This window comes from Westerdykella ornata (genome assembly GCF_010094085.1).
Source record: "Westerdykella ornata strain CBS 379.55 unplaced genomic scaffold EI97scaffold_8, whole genome shotgun sequence".
Classification (NCBI taxonomy): Eukaryota; Fungi; Ascomycota; class Dothideomycetes; order Pleosporales; family Sporormiaceae; genus Westerdykella; species Westerdykella ornata.
In genome coordinates this window covers 284,238-298,591 of record NW_022986858.1, presented here as the reverse complement: position 1 = coordinate 298,591, position 14,354 = coordinate 284,238, and the positions used below count along the sequence as shown (strand labels likewise).

The following is a 14,354-nucleotide window of genomic DNA, read 5'->3' as shown; positions in this document are numbered from 1 at the left end:
ACAAATTGGATACCACGCCCTCTCCGAAGCGCACTGCCGTGATCACCATTGGTGTTTCGTGGGGATGGATGAGCTGTGGTGTACGGAGTAAGAGTCGGCGGCAGGGACGTGAAACCCAGCACTGCTGATTGGCCAACCCCGCGCCAAGCACTGGACGGACTCCGAGGACGGCGCCAGTAATCCGTACATGTAAATATATTCAGATGGAAGACTCACTCTTCCAGCCACCACCACAGTCATGTCTCTCTCGAGCCTCAGAGCCGCCGTCGGGCGCTCGAAGTGCGCCACTCGCTGGCCATGCCTTCAGTCGTCAGTCAATTGGGCTCCCAACAGCTCTACGAGAAGATAGCTAACTCCGGTACAGGCGAGCTCTCTCAAGTTCGGCAGCGCGGTTTGCGAAGAGGTCCGACGATGAATTGAACTTCGTCAGCCGGAGTGTCACCCAGCCAAAGTCGCAGGGCGCCTCCCAGGCCATGCTGTACGCCACTGGAATGACCGAGGAGGACATGAACAAGGCTCAAGTCGGCATTTCTTCCGTCTGGTACTCGGGAAACCCTTGCAACATGCACCTGCTGGACCTGAACAACAAGGTTGCAGAGGGCGTGCGGCGGTCAGGCTTGGTCCCCATGCAATTCAACACCGTTGGTGTCAGTGATGCTATTTCCATGGGAACCAAGGGCATGCGCTACTCACTCCAATCGCGCGAGATCATTGCAGACTCGATCGAGACGGTCATGGGTGGTCAATGGTATGATGCGAACATCTCCATCCCCGGTTGCGACAAGAACATGCCCGGTGTCATCATGGCCATGGGCCGCGTGAACCGTCCTTCCCTCATGGTCTACGGAGGTACCATCCAGCCCGGTTGCGCGAAGACACTGAACAACCAGTCCATCGACATCGTCTCCGCCTTCCAGGCGTATGGCCAGTACATTACAGGGGAGATCAATGAAGAGGAGCGCTTCGACATCATCAGGCATGCCTGCAATGGCCAGGGAGCTTGCGGAGGCATGTACACGGCTAACACCATGGCCACAGCCATTGAGACGATGGGCATGACTCTACCCGGATCCTCTTCGAACCCGGCCAACTCGAATGCGAAGGTGTTGGAGTGTCTGGCAGCTGGTGGGGCGATTAAGAACCTCCTGAGGGAGGATATCCGACCCAAGGATATCATCACCCGGCAGGCGCTCGAGAACGCCATGGTCGTTGTCAGCATTACTGGCGGATCCACTAACGCCGTCCTTCATCTCATCGCCATTGCGGACTCTGTCGGCATCACGCTCACGATCGATGACTTCCAGAAAGTCAGTGATCGTATTCCGCTGCTCGCAGATCTCAAGCCTTCCGGCAAGTACGTCATGGCCGATATCTTCGACATTGGTGGAACTCCCGCGCTCCTGAAGTTCCTGCTCAAGGAGGGCGTCATTGATGGGAGCGGCATCACCGTTACCGGAAAGACCATGAAGGAGAACTTGGAGAATGTGAAGGACTTCCCGGCCGAACAGAAGATTATCCGTCCCATGAGTGACCCAATCAAGCCCACCGGTCACATACAGATTCTGCGCGGAAACCTGGCTCCTGGCGGCTGCGTCGCTAAGATTACTGGAAAGGAGGGTACAGTCTTCACCGGCAAGGCTAAGGTCTATGACGCCGAAGACGACTTCATTGCTGCACTTGAAAGGGGCGAGATCCAGAAGGGCGAGAAGACAGTTGTTGTCATCCGGTATGAGGGGCCCAAAGGCGGACCAGGCATGCCGGAGATGCTTAAGCCCAGCTCCGCCATCATGGGTGCCGGGCTCGGCAAGGACGTTGCCCTTCTCACGGACGGCCGTTTCAGTGGAGGAAGCCACGGCTTCTTGATCGGCCACATTGTGCCCGAGGCCCAGGAGGGTGGACCTATCGGCCTCGTCCAGGATGGTGACGAGATCACCATTGACGCCGAGAAGCAGCAGCTCAATTTCAATGTCAGCGATGAGGAGTTGGCGAGGAGAAGAGAGAAGTGGACTGCACCCCCGCTGAAATATCGCAAGGGAACGCTGTTCAAATATGCTCGCTTCGTCAAGGATGCCAGTCACGGCTGTGTGACTGATGCCGAGTAAATACCTTTTGGTCTGTTCCTCTTGGATGGTTGGCGTATTTTCAGGTAAAAGCTGGATGGGCATGTTTAGGATGTGTACTGGATTTGGCGCCACATAGCATGAGCGAGCTGTTTTGATATATCCATTATATATACCTGAAATAAAACAAATAAGTACACTAGATCAAGAAATCGCCCTTATGACAGCCTAAGAAAAGGCTCAGCCCGCGGCAGTGTGTCCTAAGTCAACAAAATACTGTAAGCACCTCTCCCACCTCATCATCTGATTCGCTAAGCGCCCTGCGCCGGAGAGCTGGACCTGAGGAAGTCAACGGCAGCGCTGGCACCTCGACCCGCACAACTGCGCCGCCAGACTAGGTTGGTTCCGATCTAAAACGACACCGTCATGGCCGATGGCGAGAAATCGGGCCTTGCGGACTTGGAGAAGGAGTTAACCTGCTCGGTACGTATGAAGTCGACGGCGTCTCGAGTTCGGCCTCGTTGCGGTGAGACTACCAACCGCGCGTGTACTGGCTACCTGCGACTTGCGCCCTGAACGAGTCGCAAGTCAGGCGCAGACTTTCTGGTACGGAGAACCGCGTCGTATGAAGCGGATCTCTACCAGTTCTCCTTATATCTTCATGTAGCTATCCGTCCACGCTTCCCATCCTTCGTTCAATCTCCATACTCACGCACCGCCCTCTTACAGATCTGTACCGAGCTCCTCTACCAACCACTCACCCTCCTCGACTGCCTGCACACCTTCTGCGGCGCCTGTCTAAAAGAATGGTTCGCTTTCCAAGCCTCGACCGCGACCTCCCTGCACCCCTACACCTGTCCGTCCTGCCGCGCTACGGTCCAGAAAACGCAGCGGAATGCGAGCGTTACGACGCTGTTGGAGGTGTTTTTGAAGGCGAATCCGGGGAAAGGGAAGAGTGAGGAGGACAAGAAGGCGGATAGGGAGAAATACAAACCTGGGGATAACGTGCTACCTAAGTTACGGAGGAGGGATGGGGAGAGGGAGGAGGAATTGGAGGACGAGGAGAGGAGGATGTTGGAGAGGGTGCAGGAGTTGAGTTTGAGGGAAGTGGGAATTGGAGGTGAAAATGCGGGGAGTGCGAGGTTAGAGCCACCGACCGGGCATTGGGAGAGGAGGAGGAGGGAAAGGAGTCGTGATGGGAGTAGTAGTAGGCGAAGAGAAAGAGATGGAAGAGCCAGTGATGACCGAAGATCCAGGAGTGCGCATCGAGAGGCGAGAGAGGTGGTACCGTCGAGGCACGTTGAGCACCAGTCCAGTTTGAGGTCGCTGCTGAGTGCGTCCGAGTTGGATAGTCAGGAGATTGAGGAAGAGATCATGAGGCAGATTATGGAAGAGGGTCTACTAGATGGGATTGATTTGGATAATATCGATGTGGCGCAAGAGGATGAGATATCAGAGCGGATCGCGCAAGCGTATCGATCGAGACAGGCGCAGAGGCAGAGGGAGCGGAGGGAGAGGAGGGAGAGACTGGCAAGAGAAGGGAGGATTGATGTGGCTGCTTCGCGCACCGCTACACCTCAAGATGAAGGGACACCCTCTTTGAGGGAGGATGAACGCCCTCGAAGGAGGACTCAGGGACGGTCTGAAAGCGGTGCTTCGACTCCTGCGGGACAGACTTCCTCTCGACCGCCCGTTTCTCGACCTGCACTTATTGATGCTGCGAACAACAACAATGTTCGCGGACATCACCGAAGATCCTCCAGTCAAGGAAGCCATCGATCGTCTAGGCGAGCAGAACGGCCTGCAGCATTGGCCCTCGGTTCCACCAGACAAGCAGGTAGCTCTACTAGCGATCTGGAAGAGCGACCATCGACGTCAAGTAGTCGACCTTCACGACGGCGTCAGTCGGACAATCAGCAGCGGAGTACGCTCGATGAGCGACAGCAGTTTCAAAGCAGAGCCAGGGGTCATACTTCGTCCAATCCTAATTCGCCGAGGAGAATGGTCTTCAATATGCCACAAGGGAGCCAGTCGAGTTCTGCACTGACTACGTCTCCTCCAGTTGGTTCTCCAGCGGCATCCAATGCGTATGTCAGTACACATGCTGCGCCAACAGCACGTCGCACAACGGATCCGACGAGTGTGAGAGGTTCGAGACAACCAAGTACACCCCCGATACCTTTACCTGCCACATTTTCCCCATCCGCCACGGATGTGACACCAGGAGAAGCTGAGCCGAAGAATTCATCCTCCGATACACCTGCCATAGCCGCTCCGCCCCCTCGATTTCCGGAGCCTGTTATCTCATGTAATCGCTGTGGTAAAGAGCACATCGAACATCAGCTTCATTATAATTGCTCCCGCTGTGACAAAGGGGCATACAACCTTTGTCTAAGCTGCTACCGCGCAGGCAAAGGCTGCAAACACTGGTACGGCTTCGGATGGGCTGCATGGCCACGCTACGAACGACAAGCACCGCCGGGCGGGTACCCTCCTGGCCATGAGCACCCACACATCCTCGTCGGCCGCCGCTATCTCCGACCTATATCACCCCTGAGCGAATCTACCCCCTCCCCACACGTGCTCATGTCGCAAGAAGACCCCAATAACCGCCTCGAAGAAGGCGTCTTCTGCGAAGCCTGCAGTGCCTTCGCCAACGGCTGCTACTGGAAATGCGACATCTGCAACGAAGGCGCCTGGGGCTTCTGCAACTCGTGCGTCAACCAAGGCCGGCACTGTACCCATCCTCTCCTCCCCATGGCTCACCAACCGCAACCGCCTCTCCACAGGCTTCCTTCAGACTCGACGGCTCCGACAACAACTCCTCCCACCACCGCACCTCCGCGCTCCCCCGGCCTCGCACCCCCCTCCCAAGGGACATCTAGCTCAACAGCAACGACTCCACCTCCCTCCCCAACGCCAGCCTCCGCATCCCTAGTCCTGGGTCCAGGCCTCATCAGTCTCGCCCGCTCAACCTTCAAACCTCTAACATTCACCACCCTTTGCAACAAATGCAACTACCCGATCCCACCCAGCCACACCCGATACCACTGTCTCAGATGCAATAATGGGGACTACGACATCTGCGCCCCTTGCTACCACAAACTCGTCGTCTCTGGCCGAACCACCAAGGAAGACGGTATGGCCGGGTGGAGGCGCTGTCCCAGGGGCCATAGAATGGTAGTTGTCGGATTCGAGGATCGCGATGGTGGACAGAGGCGTGTGGTTGTCAGGGAACTGGTTGGGGGATGGGCATTGAGGGATGAGGCCGAGAGCGGTAGTGCTGCGGGTGTGACGGTGGGTCAGCAGAGTGAGAGTGAGCGGGAGAGAGATAGAGAGAGTCGAAAGTGGAGTTGGCGTGATACAGATGGGAGTATCCACCGCTACCGCACGCCGCATGCTTCATCATCGTCTTCTTCCCCATCGACGACTCTGCGCTTCCCGCCCGATGGTGGGATCGGCCTGCGCGTGCTGGCGTTGTGGTCGTACTTCCCTGCCGAGGGAGTCGATGATGAGTTGGGGTTTCCGCGGCATGCGGAGATTAGGGAGGTCGAGGATATTAATGGGGATTGGTACTGGGGGGTGTATGCGGGTGCTAAGGGACTGTTTCCGGGGAATTATGGGAGGATTGTTGGGGGGAGTTAGATGTGGAGGGAAGGGCAAGGGGTAGGGGTAGGTCAGGGGATGATGGTGGACTTACGATGCCATGAGCCATGGGATATGATGATATGAACTGATGATGTTCTTTGCATGATTGGAACAGTGTAATGCCGCACAACAAATTGATTGTATTCTTACTATGCGGAATCAGTCTACCGCAGCATTCTCCGTTCCGCTCCATTGTTCAGCTCAACCTCCCTTAAGCAGCACACACATCCCTCGCCGCATCCTCCTTGATCGTATCACTCGCCTTCTCACTCACCATAAACGTACTCACTACGGGAAACACACCCGGAATCCTCGGATATACACTCGCATCCACGACCCTCAATCCCTTCACCCCTCTAACCCTGAACCTCGCATCCAACACGGCGTTCTTATCCCCCTCGGCCCCAATGGCCGCCGTACTCGTAGGATGGTGCCCAAACGTCTGCCCAATAATCCACTCCTCGTCCGCCGCGCCACACCCACCATTCGCATCCGGGCCCTGCGGACACGGCGGCTCCTTCGCCGCAACCTTGATACCCCTCGCAGCAGCGTACATGTTCCTGGCCCACGCAATCGTCGACTTCATGGCGCCCATGTCCGTCTCGCGGCCCTGCTCGTACAGCATGAAATTGATCTCGGGCATATCCGTCGGATCCGCGCTCGCGAGGCGGACGTACCCGGCACGATTCTGCGGCTTGCCTTTGACCATGGAGATGCCGTAGGTGCCCGGCCCGTCCTGCGGCAGGGCCGTGTTGGTCTGGTTCGAGGGCCAGAAACCCCGGAAGGCGAAGGAGCCTTGCATGACGAACATGTCGCGTTCGCCGTCGGGCGTGTGCGTGGTCGTCATCATGATGATGGGTTGGGAGAAGCCGCCGCTCGTCTGGCCCGAGACTTGGCCGATGATGGGCATCTCCTGGTTGTCCTGCATGTTGTTGCCCACGCCGGGCGAGTCGACGAGGAGGGGGATGTTGAATTTCTGGAGCTGGGCGGCGGGGCCGATGCCCGAGAGCAGGAGGAGTTGAGGCGTGTTGAAGGTGCCGCCTGAGAGGATGACTTCTTTGCGTGCCGTGGCTGTCTTGAGGACGCCTTTGTTGGAGGCGGTCCACCGCGCGTCGGCTTTGTAGAGCGATTTGCCTTGGAGGTATTCGATGCCTGTGGCGCGGGGTTGGCCGCCGCACGACTTGTCGGGGGAGAAGAGGACGCGCGTGGCTAGGCTGTTCATGCTGAGGGTGAGTGGGAAGTTGGCCTTGATGGTCTCTTGGATGTAGTCTCGCGAGCTGTAGCGTTCACCGTTCGCTTTTGTGTGAGTAGGAAGGCCCCAGATCCCGTTCATGAAGTCGCGCTTTGGATCGAGGAAATTGGCATCGGAGCTCATCATTTTGGTAATTGACGAAGCGTCCGTGGCGACGCTGAAGTTGGCGGCAATGGCCTGAATGATTCCTAGGACGGGCTGTCCGATGGAAGTTGGCTTGTTCATGTTGGTCTGGAAATAGCCGTCGAAGCCGTGGCCAGGCGTGCCGCGGGGAACGTAGTTGTTCTTCTCGATGCGTTCAAAGAGCTTGCGCATTTTGTCGGCGCTGGAGTGGGTATTAGCTCCCTTCTGTTGTAACTCTCGATGTGAGGAGACGCGTACCTCCATGAGGAATCGCCAGTGATGTTGGCAATGTAGTTCCAGTCTGAATCGGCGGGCAGCCAGGTGCACATGGCGTTGATCATGCTACTTCCTCCTACCGTACTTCCTCGAGGGTAGTATACACCCAGAAACTTCGCCCCGCTGGGAGGAGTGGAGCTGCCTGGCCCGACCCCTGAATTACACCGTCAGCAGATATTTCAAACTCAATTCACAAGAGTTGTCCATAACGTACAGTACCGTCCCTGAGTGGTCTTCCAAACCAGCTTGTTATTCATCATATTCCTCTTCTCATCGGCATAGTGCTTGACGAAAAAATCCCAAGTGATCTGGGGAGGATACTGCCCGGAGTTGCCCTGGGTGCTCTGATCCCCGGCTTCAATGAGGAGGACCGAGTAGTTTGCTCGAGCGAGGTTGGAGGCCAATGGGCCACCTCCGGGTCCACTGCCGACGACAATGTAGTCATATTGATCCTGTGCAGATACGGGGCAGGAGAAGAAGGGGGTCGCCAGGAGGACAAGGAGGGCTTGGGTAAAGAGGCCCATTGTGAAGAAGATGGTAACGCTTCCACCAACAGACGAATTGGCCTACTTGGACGACGGATAGAGGGGTCACAGAGTTATAAGCTTGGGAGCGGTTGCCACAGGTAATTACTGGCATTGTTACCCCTCGTTGATCCATTGCACAGCATCTGCCGAAGTTGGTCGTGAACCATCTCAAATGGTTCTCGACTCGCCCGGTCTGTATTGCGCCAAGCGAGATACCCTCAGGGAAAGATGGCAAGGACGTATAACCTCTAACGGGAGCTCGAATAGGAGGCTCCTAGAAGGTGGCCAAGGACGGCTCGATGCAGGGACGTTATGAGGGCTACATCCGGGCTTCCAATGGACTCTTCTGAGATGCGTCTCCCGGGCAATCCATGCTCAGCATGTTGAGGGGATCGTGAGAGACGAATGGCAATTTTACCTTGGGAGGGACCCTAGACATGATAAATTAAGTAGTGTAGGGAGATATCGTGTGAACCACGCGTGAACAGACGGGTAGAGGACGAATGGGAAATAGAAACTAAAAGAGAACAATAAACAAGGGCTGTTTACCTGGACATACAAATCAAGGAGCAGGCGGGATCAAACCGCCGACGGTTAGACATATCAAAGGTAGGGATATAAAGCGTGAGGGGAAGTTTGGAGTTAGGTGGTTCAACCTCTCCACAGACGTTGGCCAAGGGCGCTAAACCTGGACAGGTAATATCGGGAGTGCATGGTAATATCAGCATAGTTTGGATTGGTGAACCCGCCTCTTGTGGGAATTTACAAGCTTGCCAAGTACCCACAGGCCTTGCACGTGTGAATTTATTCTCCTCTGGGGAGGAGATGAAGTGCCTCCTTGTCCAGCGATTGCTGCCCCCGTCGCATCGCGGATATGGTCCTTCCTTTATTCCATCAAAGAATAGATACCCGAGATAAAAAGGTTTCCTGACCGTCTTGACCGAAACTCCATTGCTAAACCAATGCCAAATGCCAAATGCCCGCTGCGAAACAAGTGCTTCTCTTTCTCATATGTCTGATACCGGATTCATCGGTGCTGCCTGACCAAGGGGTGCGCCAAAATTCATCCTTGGCTTCTTGAGGATAACTCCATCAACAACCTCAATGTCGTCTGTTGACGATCTTCTTCGTGATTCGGTAGACCTTTTCTGGCTATGAGGCTGCGCATCTTCACGCACGGGATTTGAAGTTGAATCTTGCTGCTGCGCCTTTGCGATCTTCTCCAACTCTGCGTCCAGCACCTTGAGTTCTATGCGGTCGTCGGCTCCATCGCCGGGGAGCAGAGGTAACGATAAAGGGCCACGTAATGGCTCGTCCATGTCTGGCGTCCTTTCTCTGCTCTTCTCCTCAAGAAGCTCGTTTTGCAGAGGGGAGAAAAGAGCGGGTATTATGGGTGTGTGGCCAGCATGAAGTCGATTCGCGAGGGGCAGCGGAGACAATAACGTCTCGGTGGGCGGAGGAGATAGGGGCACTTCGTCGTTGCACACGTTGGGCGGAATCGGCATACGGTTCGCGAGGGACGCCGGACGATTTTTTCGGCGGAGGAGCAGAGAGGAGGGGGCTGCTGCGTCACTGGGATGGAGTTTCTCGTTCGGCATGTCTTCGGGGGGAGTAGTGGACGGATGACAGAGAAGCGGCAGGTTCGGCGGGAGGTGTCTGGTGAGGCCGGCGATGTCTGTCTGGACCGACTGGTCGACGTAATTGTGCGTCATAGCTGCAACAACTGTCCAGACGGATAAGCTACCCGGGTAGCAGTAGTAGATGGACGGTTGGAGATGGGAGCGGAGGAGCGGGCGGCCAGATTGGACAGATGCTTCGAGGACAAAGCCTAGCGTGCTGTGAATAAGGTCTCCAGGAGAGGGTCGTTCTCTATGGTCTAGCCAGACTTCGTAAAGTGAAGGTCGTTTGTGCGGAATTGTGCGAACGAAGCTGAGAACGTGGGGCAGACTCGAGAGAGAGAGGAATGCGGCCTGGGTTACGCGGTTACGCCTGAGTTATATGGCCGGGAGGGAGCAAGATGCAGTTGCTGGACATCTGGAGGTATGTAGTGAAACGGCCAGCAGGGCGCCGTGTGTGTTGGGTTGGTCCTTCCATCATGTGCTGATCCACATTTCCTGCCCGTGGTTTCCCAGCTAGCCATTTCACCGACGGGGGTTGGCGTGGTACCTGGCTTGGCATTCCCTGTGACCGTCACACAGGCACCTGCAACGTCCCGAGATCGAACGACCATCTGCAACATGTTTTGGAACAAACAATATTAGTATTATGATTACCTCTTACTGCCCTCTTGACGTCCGAATAAGCGTCGTCTTCCGCTATAGGTTGCATCACATGTTTGGTGCACGTCAATTCGCTGCAATGGGTTTAGAGGTCATCACCATGCTACTGTTGGGCTCCTAGCATCATTGTTATTGCTGGATCGGAAAAGCCGCAGTACTACAGTAGATGCAAAATCTTCTTTTCCTTCTGAAGAAAGTCAGTTGGATACCTGGGTAGCGACTTTGGCACGAGGTGCGAAAACACCCATCGATGACGTCGTCGACTCGCCAGCCACAAGGATAATCCTCATCTGAAGCGCCCTGTACGGTTTCAGCGTCTCCTCTCTTTCTGGACCCTCTCATCTCATCTTGTCGGCCATCACGGCTGGGTAGAAGCTGAATGAGCTGTTGCAGCTGCCTCCGAAAACCTCCCGAGGCCCTCCGGGATGCAGCGCCGTCTCTAGTTCAGGACTTCGTCTCGGTAAAGTGACTTGCTAGCCTACTAATTACTTAGCTCATCGACATTGAATGGAGATGTCTCGTGGCATATACAGCAACATATAGAGTATCCGACAGAGGCCAAATCAAGGGATTTTTGATTTCGGGGTCGGTAAAATGAAGCTCCCTCTCCACTCCATCTCGCTGATTTTTGGCAAGTTACTAAGAGCAACTCACTGTCTCCAACGTCTGTCAAAAGAGATAGCATCGACCACTGTATGAAGAGGAAAGGATAACCAAGCGTTTACATAAATCCACTCGCCTGAACGGAGGAGCAAAACCCTACAGGAGTCCTCCACCAGCCATAGTACATCAATAGGACATCGTCACCAAAGCAGCGTATCAAAACCAACGCTCCCAGTACAGCCATCATCAATACCATGTCGCCTCGAGCTCCTTCCTCTCCCATGGAGCTTCCCTTCCCGAAGCCCGAGACTTCTACCATCACCCTCCCTTCGAAACCCACAGCTCGCCTTGGCTACACCTATTATGCACCATCGAGCATCTCCAGCCCAGCTCACCCTAATCTTTTCGCACAAACGCTCGTCATCTTCCTCAATGGCCTCGGCCTTCCCCGCTCGTCCTGGACCTCCGCAATCACCCACTTCCTCTGCGAACGCGCCTCCCTCCATCTTCCCTATCCCGCCCTTCTCACATACGACCGCTATGGCCAGGGGGACTCCGACCAAGATCCGGACGATCCCGAGCCCCCGCCATGTCACGGGCATGACGCCATCTCCGCCGTCGACGCGCTCCACGAACTCGTCCTCGAGCTATGGGACACCAAGAAACACGAATGTGTGGACCCAAGCCTCCAACCCACAATGTCTGCACTACCAGCCCTAATCTTCGTTGGCAACAGTCTCGGTTGTGCCCTCGCCCGCCTCTTCGCCCAGCGCCACCCCGGAACTGTCTCGGGGCTCCTCTTCCTCGACTCCATCATGGCGAATTCCGACTTTGTATCGCTATGGCCGGATCCAGATATCCCTGGCTTTGATCCAAAGAGTCTACCTGCCGGCGTGAGTATGGACGATGTGAGAAAAACGAGGGAGGAGTACAGGAAGAGGTTCCATCCCGACGTACCTACCTTCGAGGGATTGAGCAGGAAAAACCTACGGGAACTATTACCCCTTGCCCACGGCCCCAAGCTCGTCGGTTATAGCAAGGAAGCGCAGTATCACACGCACGCAGAGGAGATATCGCATCTGAGCCCGAGTCTGATGCAGGAGGACCGCGTCAGAAGTATGTCGAGTATGTCCTCTGAAGCCCTCTCATCTCGACGCAGCTCCGGGAACTCAGCCACTGGGACCCCATCGAATGCTAGCAGGGCCAGGGCGGCAAGCAGGGGCAACTTGGCCCGTACTGGAAGTAGTCATCGTCCGCTGATGCTGCTGGAGCCCCCGGGGCCGTATCTGACGGTCGTGGGACATGACTGGCTGACGTTTGCGCAGCAGTGTCAGGATGGGCCGATGCATACGCCGCAGCCGCTGGTGATGGCTTATCTGAATCCGACTTGGACGAGGTACAATGAGGGTTTGGTCAAAATTACCGATGAGGATAGGGCAATTGGGCCCATCATAGCAGTTGGATGTGGTCACTTCATTCAAAAAGACGGGCCGCAGTTTGTTGCCGAGGAGTTGGCCGGTTTGTTGGATAGAGTGGTGAATCGGGTGGAGCAACTCATGGATCGGGGCTCGTGAGGAATCAGCTTGCAAGAGGAGAGGGGCGGTTTCATTTGCTTTGATATCCGTCGGTCGTTGTGAGAGCCATTCAAGTCTATTTAACGACGACATCTTTTCCCTTATTGTCTGTAGCACCACCGTCATGTCGGTCATCTAGATTGACTGTCGGATATATTGCTAGAAATTGAATGAGCTAGTAGTGCATTTCCAATTCTCTCATACTTCCCTCACCTGGATATTCCACAACTAACGCTAAGCTTGGAGAATAAGACCAGTCACGTGTATTCATCACATGTACCCTACCTGGATAGGTGAATATGATCCTTCTATGTTGCCCCACCGTTGCCAACTTGACCCACCATTGTCGGGAGCATTCGTCAAATTATGATTGCCGGACCGACCTCAAAATGAGTTGCATCACAAACGTCTCTTCTAAAATAACTATGACGCACGTGAGACCGCGACATAACGCGTCACTTTCCACCAACAAAGAAAGGAGACAGACCGCAAACGCCTAGCCTAAAGAAGCACTAGCAAGCCATCTGGAACACGAAGTCGCTCGTCTCAATCGAACAAATCCCCTTCCTGTCTTGCCGTCCGCCTGAACCCTTCCATCGACTTTTCACCCAACACGCTTTCCTCAGATACACCAGCAACAAACAGCTACCATGTCTTCCGCTTCGTTCCTCCAGACCGCTCTCGCCAGACTGGGTCTGGTCCAACGCCAGCAACGTCCAGTAAGCCTCTCACACCCCCTTCAATTCACCACTGTCCACTCCTCTCTGGCCAATTTTATCTCAAAGCTAAATATTACCCAACGCAGCCTGTGCAATGACCGTGGCTGGTTCACCACCTACACCCCCTTCGCATCCCGCGCGGGCTCCATGTACTCCAAGACCGAAGACTACACCATTGTCGGCATCGGCACCGTAGCCCTCCCCGTGACAAGATCGCCCAACCGGCACGGCGCCAACGCACATACCCAACTGATTCTCAGAGACGTCCTCCACTGCCCCCACGCCATCTGCAACGTCATAGGATTGCCCGAGGCATTCCTGCAAGAATACGATATAATCATAGATTTCGGGAGTGATAGGTCCAAGGGGTCGATTGTGGGATTGCCTGGGAGGGAGGCGGTCGCGTATTTTGATCCCAGTGCTGGGCTTTTTCAGGTTAAGCTGAGTGATCCGCCTGTTGGGCCTGTGCTGGCGCCTACGGCGTTTAAGAAGGATAGCATGTACATGATTAATGTGCGGTGGTCCGACGGGGAGTGGAGACGTTGGGAGGCGTATAAGCGGAGTCAGGGGCTCGACGACAGCAGGAGCGGAGGTGTTAATGACGCGCAGAATATGTCTACTGCCGAGGGCGGGCCACCGAGGAAGAAGATGAAAAGAATGGCTCCGCAAGGACCGGGGAGTGCGGAGTACACTGCCGAAGAGAAAGCGTGGCTCAAGAAGAACTACAAGGGTGAATACCACTTTCTCCTCGAGCACGGGTTAAGTATACACAAAGAAGAAGATCGAGAGGAAGGCAGGGCTATGGTACGCGCGTTCATGGACGAGGACGAAGAAGAGATGGATTCGGCATCGGATGAAGATCATCTCTATGACCGCGGGGGAGATGATGATGATGATGATGATGACTTGGAAGGCCATATGGCGGACTACCATTTCGATGCCAAATCGCTCGACTGGATCGAGAAGCACTATGGTAACTCGATGAACTTTATGTTCAGCCATGGTTTGAAGTTCTACGATGACGATGACTGCGCTGAGGCGAAGATGATTGTGGGCTTAATGATGGACGAGTAGAGGGCACTGCGTACAGAGTTCTTGTACATGTTTCGTGGGGGTACTGGGCGTTCAGTTAGACGGCCATGGAATTGGGAATCGACACGTCCCTGAGGCGATTATCCTGGGTATCTTGGGTATCTTGGGTATCTTCGGTGATCTTGGTTATTGAAGCCGTCCAATAATCAATACTTCCCTTTCAACCCTCAAGCATCCACAGCATTTACTTGCTACAAGTTG

At 55.1% G+C, this 14,354-nt stretch overlaps 6 protein-coding genes across 6 annotated transcripts; 4 read left to right on the top strand and 2 right to left on the bottom strand.

The window, feature by feature from the left end:
- Window positions 1–36: 36 nt before the first annotated feature.
- Window positions 37–2,258, top strand: EI97DRAFT_417039 (dihydroxy-acid dehydratase). The gene is made up of 2 exons (XM_033796910.1): window positions 37–309; window positions 365–2,258. Exons 1-2 carry the CDS (start codon window positions 239–241, stop codon window positions 2,100–2,102), a joined length of 1,809 nt encoding a protein of 602 aa, XP_033654589.1. The 5' UTR covers window positions 37–238; the 3' UTR covers window positions 2,103–2,258.
- A 166-nt stretch (window positions 2,259–2,424) lies between these two features.
- On the top strand, window positions 2,425–5,778 carry EI97DRAFT_417035 (uncharacterized protein). Its single transcript, XM_033796909.1, has 4 exons — window positions 2,425–2,543; window positions 2,790–3,167; window positions 3,231–5,337; window positions 5,428–5,778. Exons 1-4 carry the CDS (start codon window positions 2,487–2,489, stop codon window positions 5,703–5,705), a joined length of 2,820 nt encoding a protein of 939 aa, XP_033654588.1. The 5' UTR covers window positions 2,425–2,486; the 3' UTR covers window positions 5,706–5,778.
- A 141-nt stretch (window positions 5,779–5,919) lies between these two features.
- Window positions 5,920–7,883, bottom strand: EI97DRAFT_441811 (GMC oxidoreductase-like protein; the record flags this gene model as incomplete). Its single annotated transcript, XM_033799719.1, has 3 exons — window positions 5,920–7,285; window positions 7,342–7,513; window positions 7,574–7,883. The coding sequence occupies 3 exons, from the start codon at window positions 7,881–7,883 to the stop codon at window positions 5,920–5,922; spliced, it is 1,848 nt and encodes a 615-aa protein (XP_033654587.1).
- Window positions 7,884–8,893: 1,010 nt separating this feature from the next.
- EI97DRAFT_441810 (uncharacterized protein) lies at window positions 8,894–9,598 on the bottom strand (the record flags this gene model as incomplete). Its single annotated transcript, XM_033799718.1, has 1 exon — window positions 8,894–9,598. The coding sequence occupies one exon, from the start codon at window positions 9,596–9,598 to the stop codon at window positions 8,894–8,896; it is 705 nt and encodes a 234-aa protein (XP_033654586.1).
- A 1,463-nt stretch (window positions 9,599–11,061) lies between these two features.
- On the top strand, window positions 11,062–12,333 carry EI97DRAFT_353650 (uncharacterized protein; the record flags this gene model as incomplete). The annotated part of the gene is made up of 2 exons (XM_033794871.1): window positions 11,062–11,793; window positions 12,040–12,333. Coding segments are annotated over 2 exons (1,026 nt in total), but the record flags the coding sequence as incomplete, so codon positions are not given.
- A 335-nt stretch (window positions 12,334–12,668) lies between these two features.
- EI97DRAFT_432658 (uncharacterized protein) lies at window positions 12,669–14,309 on the top strand. Its single transcript, XM_033798212.1, has 2 exons — window positions 12,669–13,061; window positions 13,128–14,309. The coding sequence occupies exons 1-2, from the start codon at window positions 12,993–12,995 to the stop codon at window positions 14,133–14,135; spliced, it is 1,077 nt and encodes a 358-aa protein (XP_033654584.1). The 5' UTR covers window positions 12,669–12,992; the 3' UTR covers window positions 14,136–14,309.
- The last annotated feature ends 45 nt before the right edge of the window (window positions 14,310–14,354 follow it).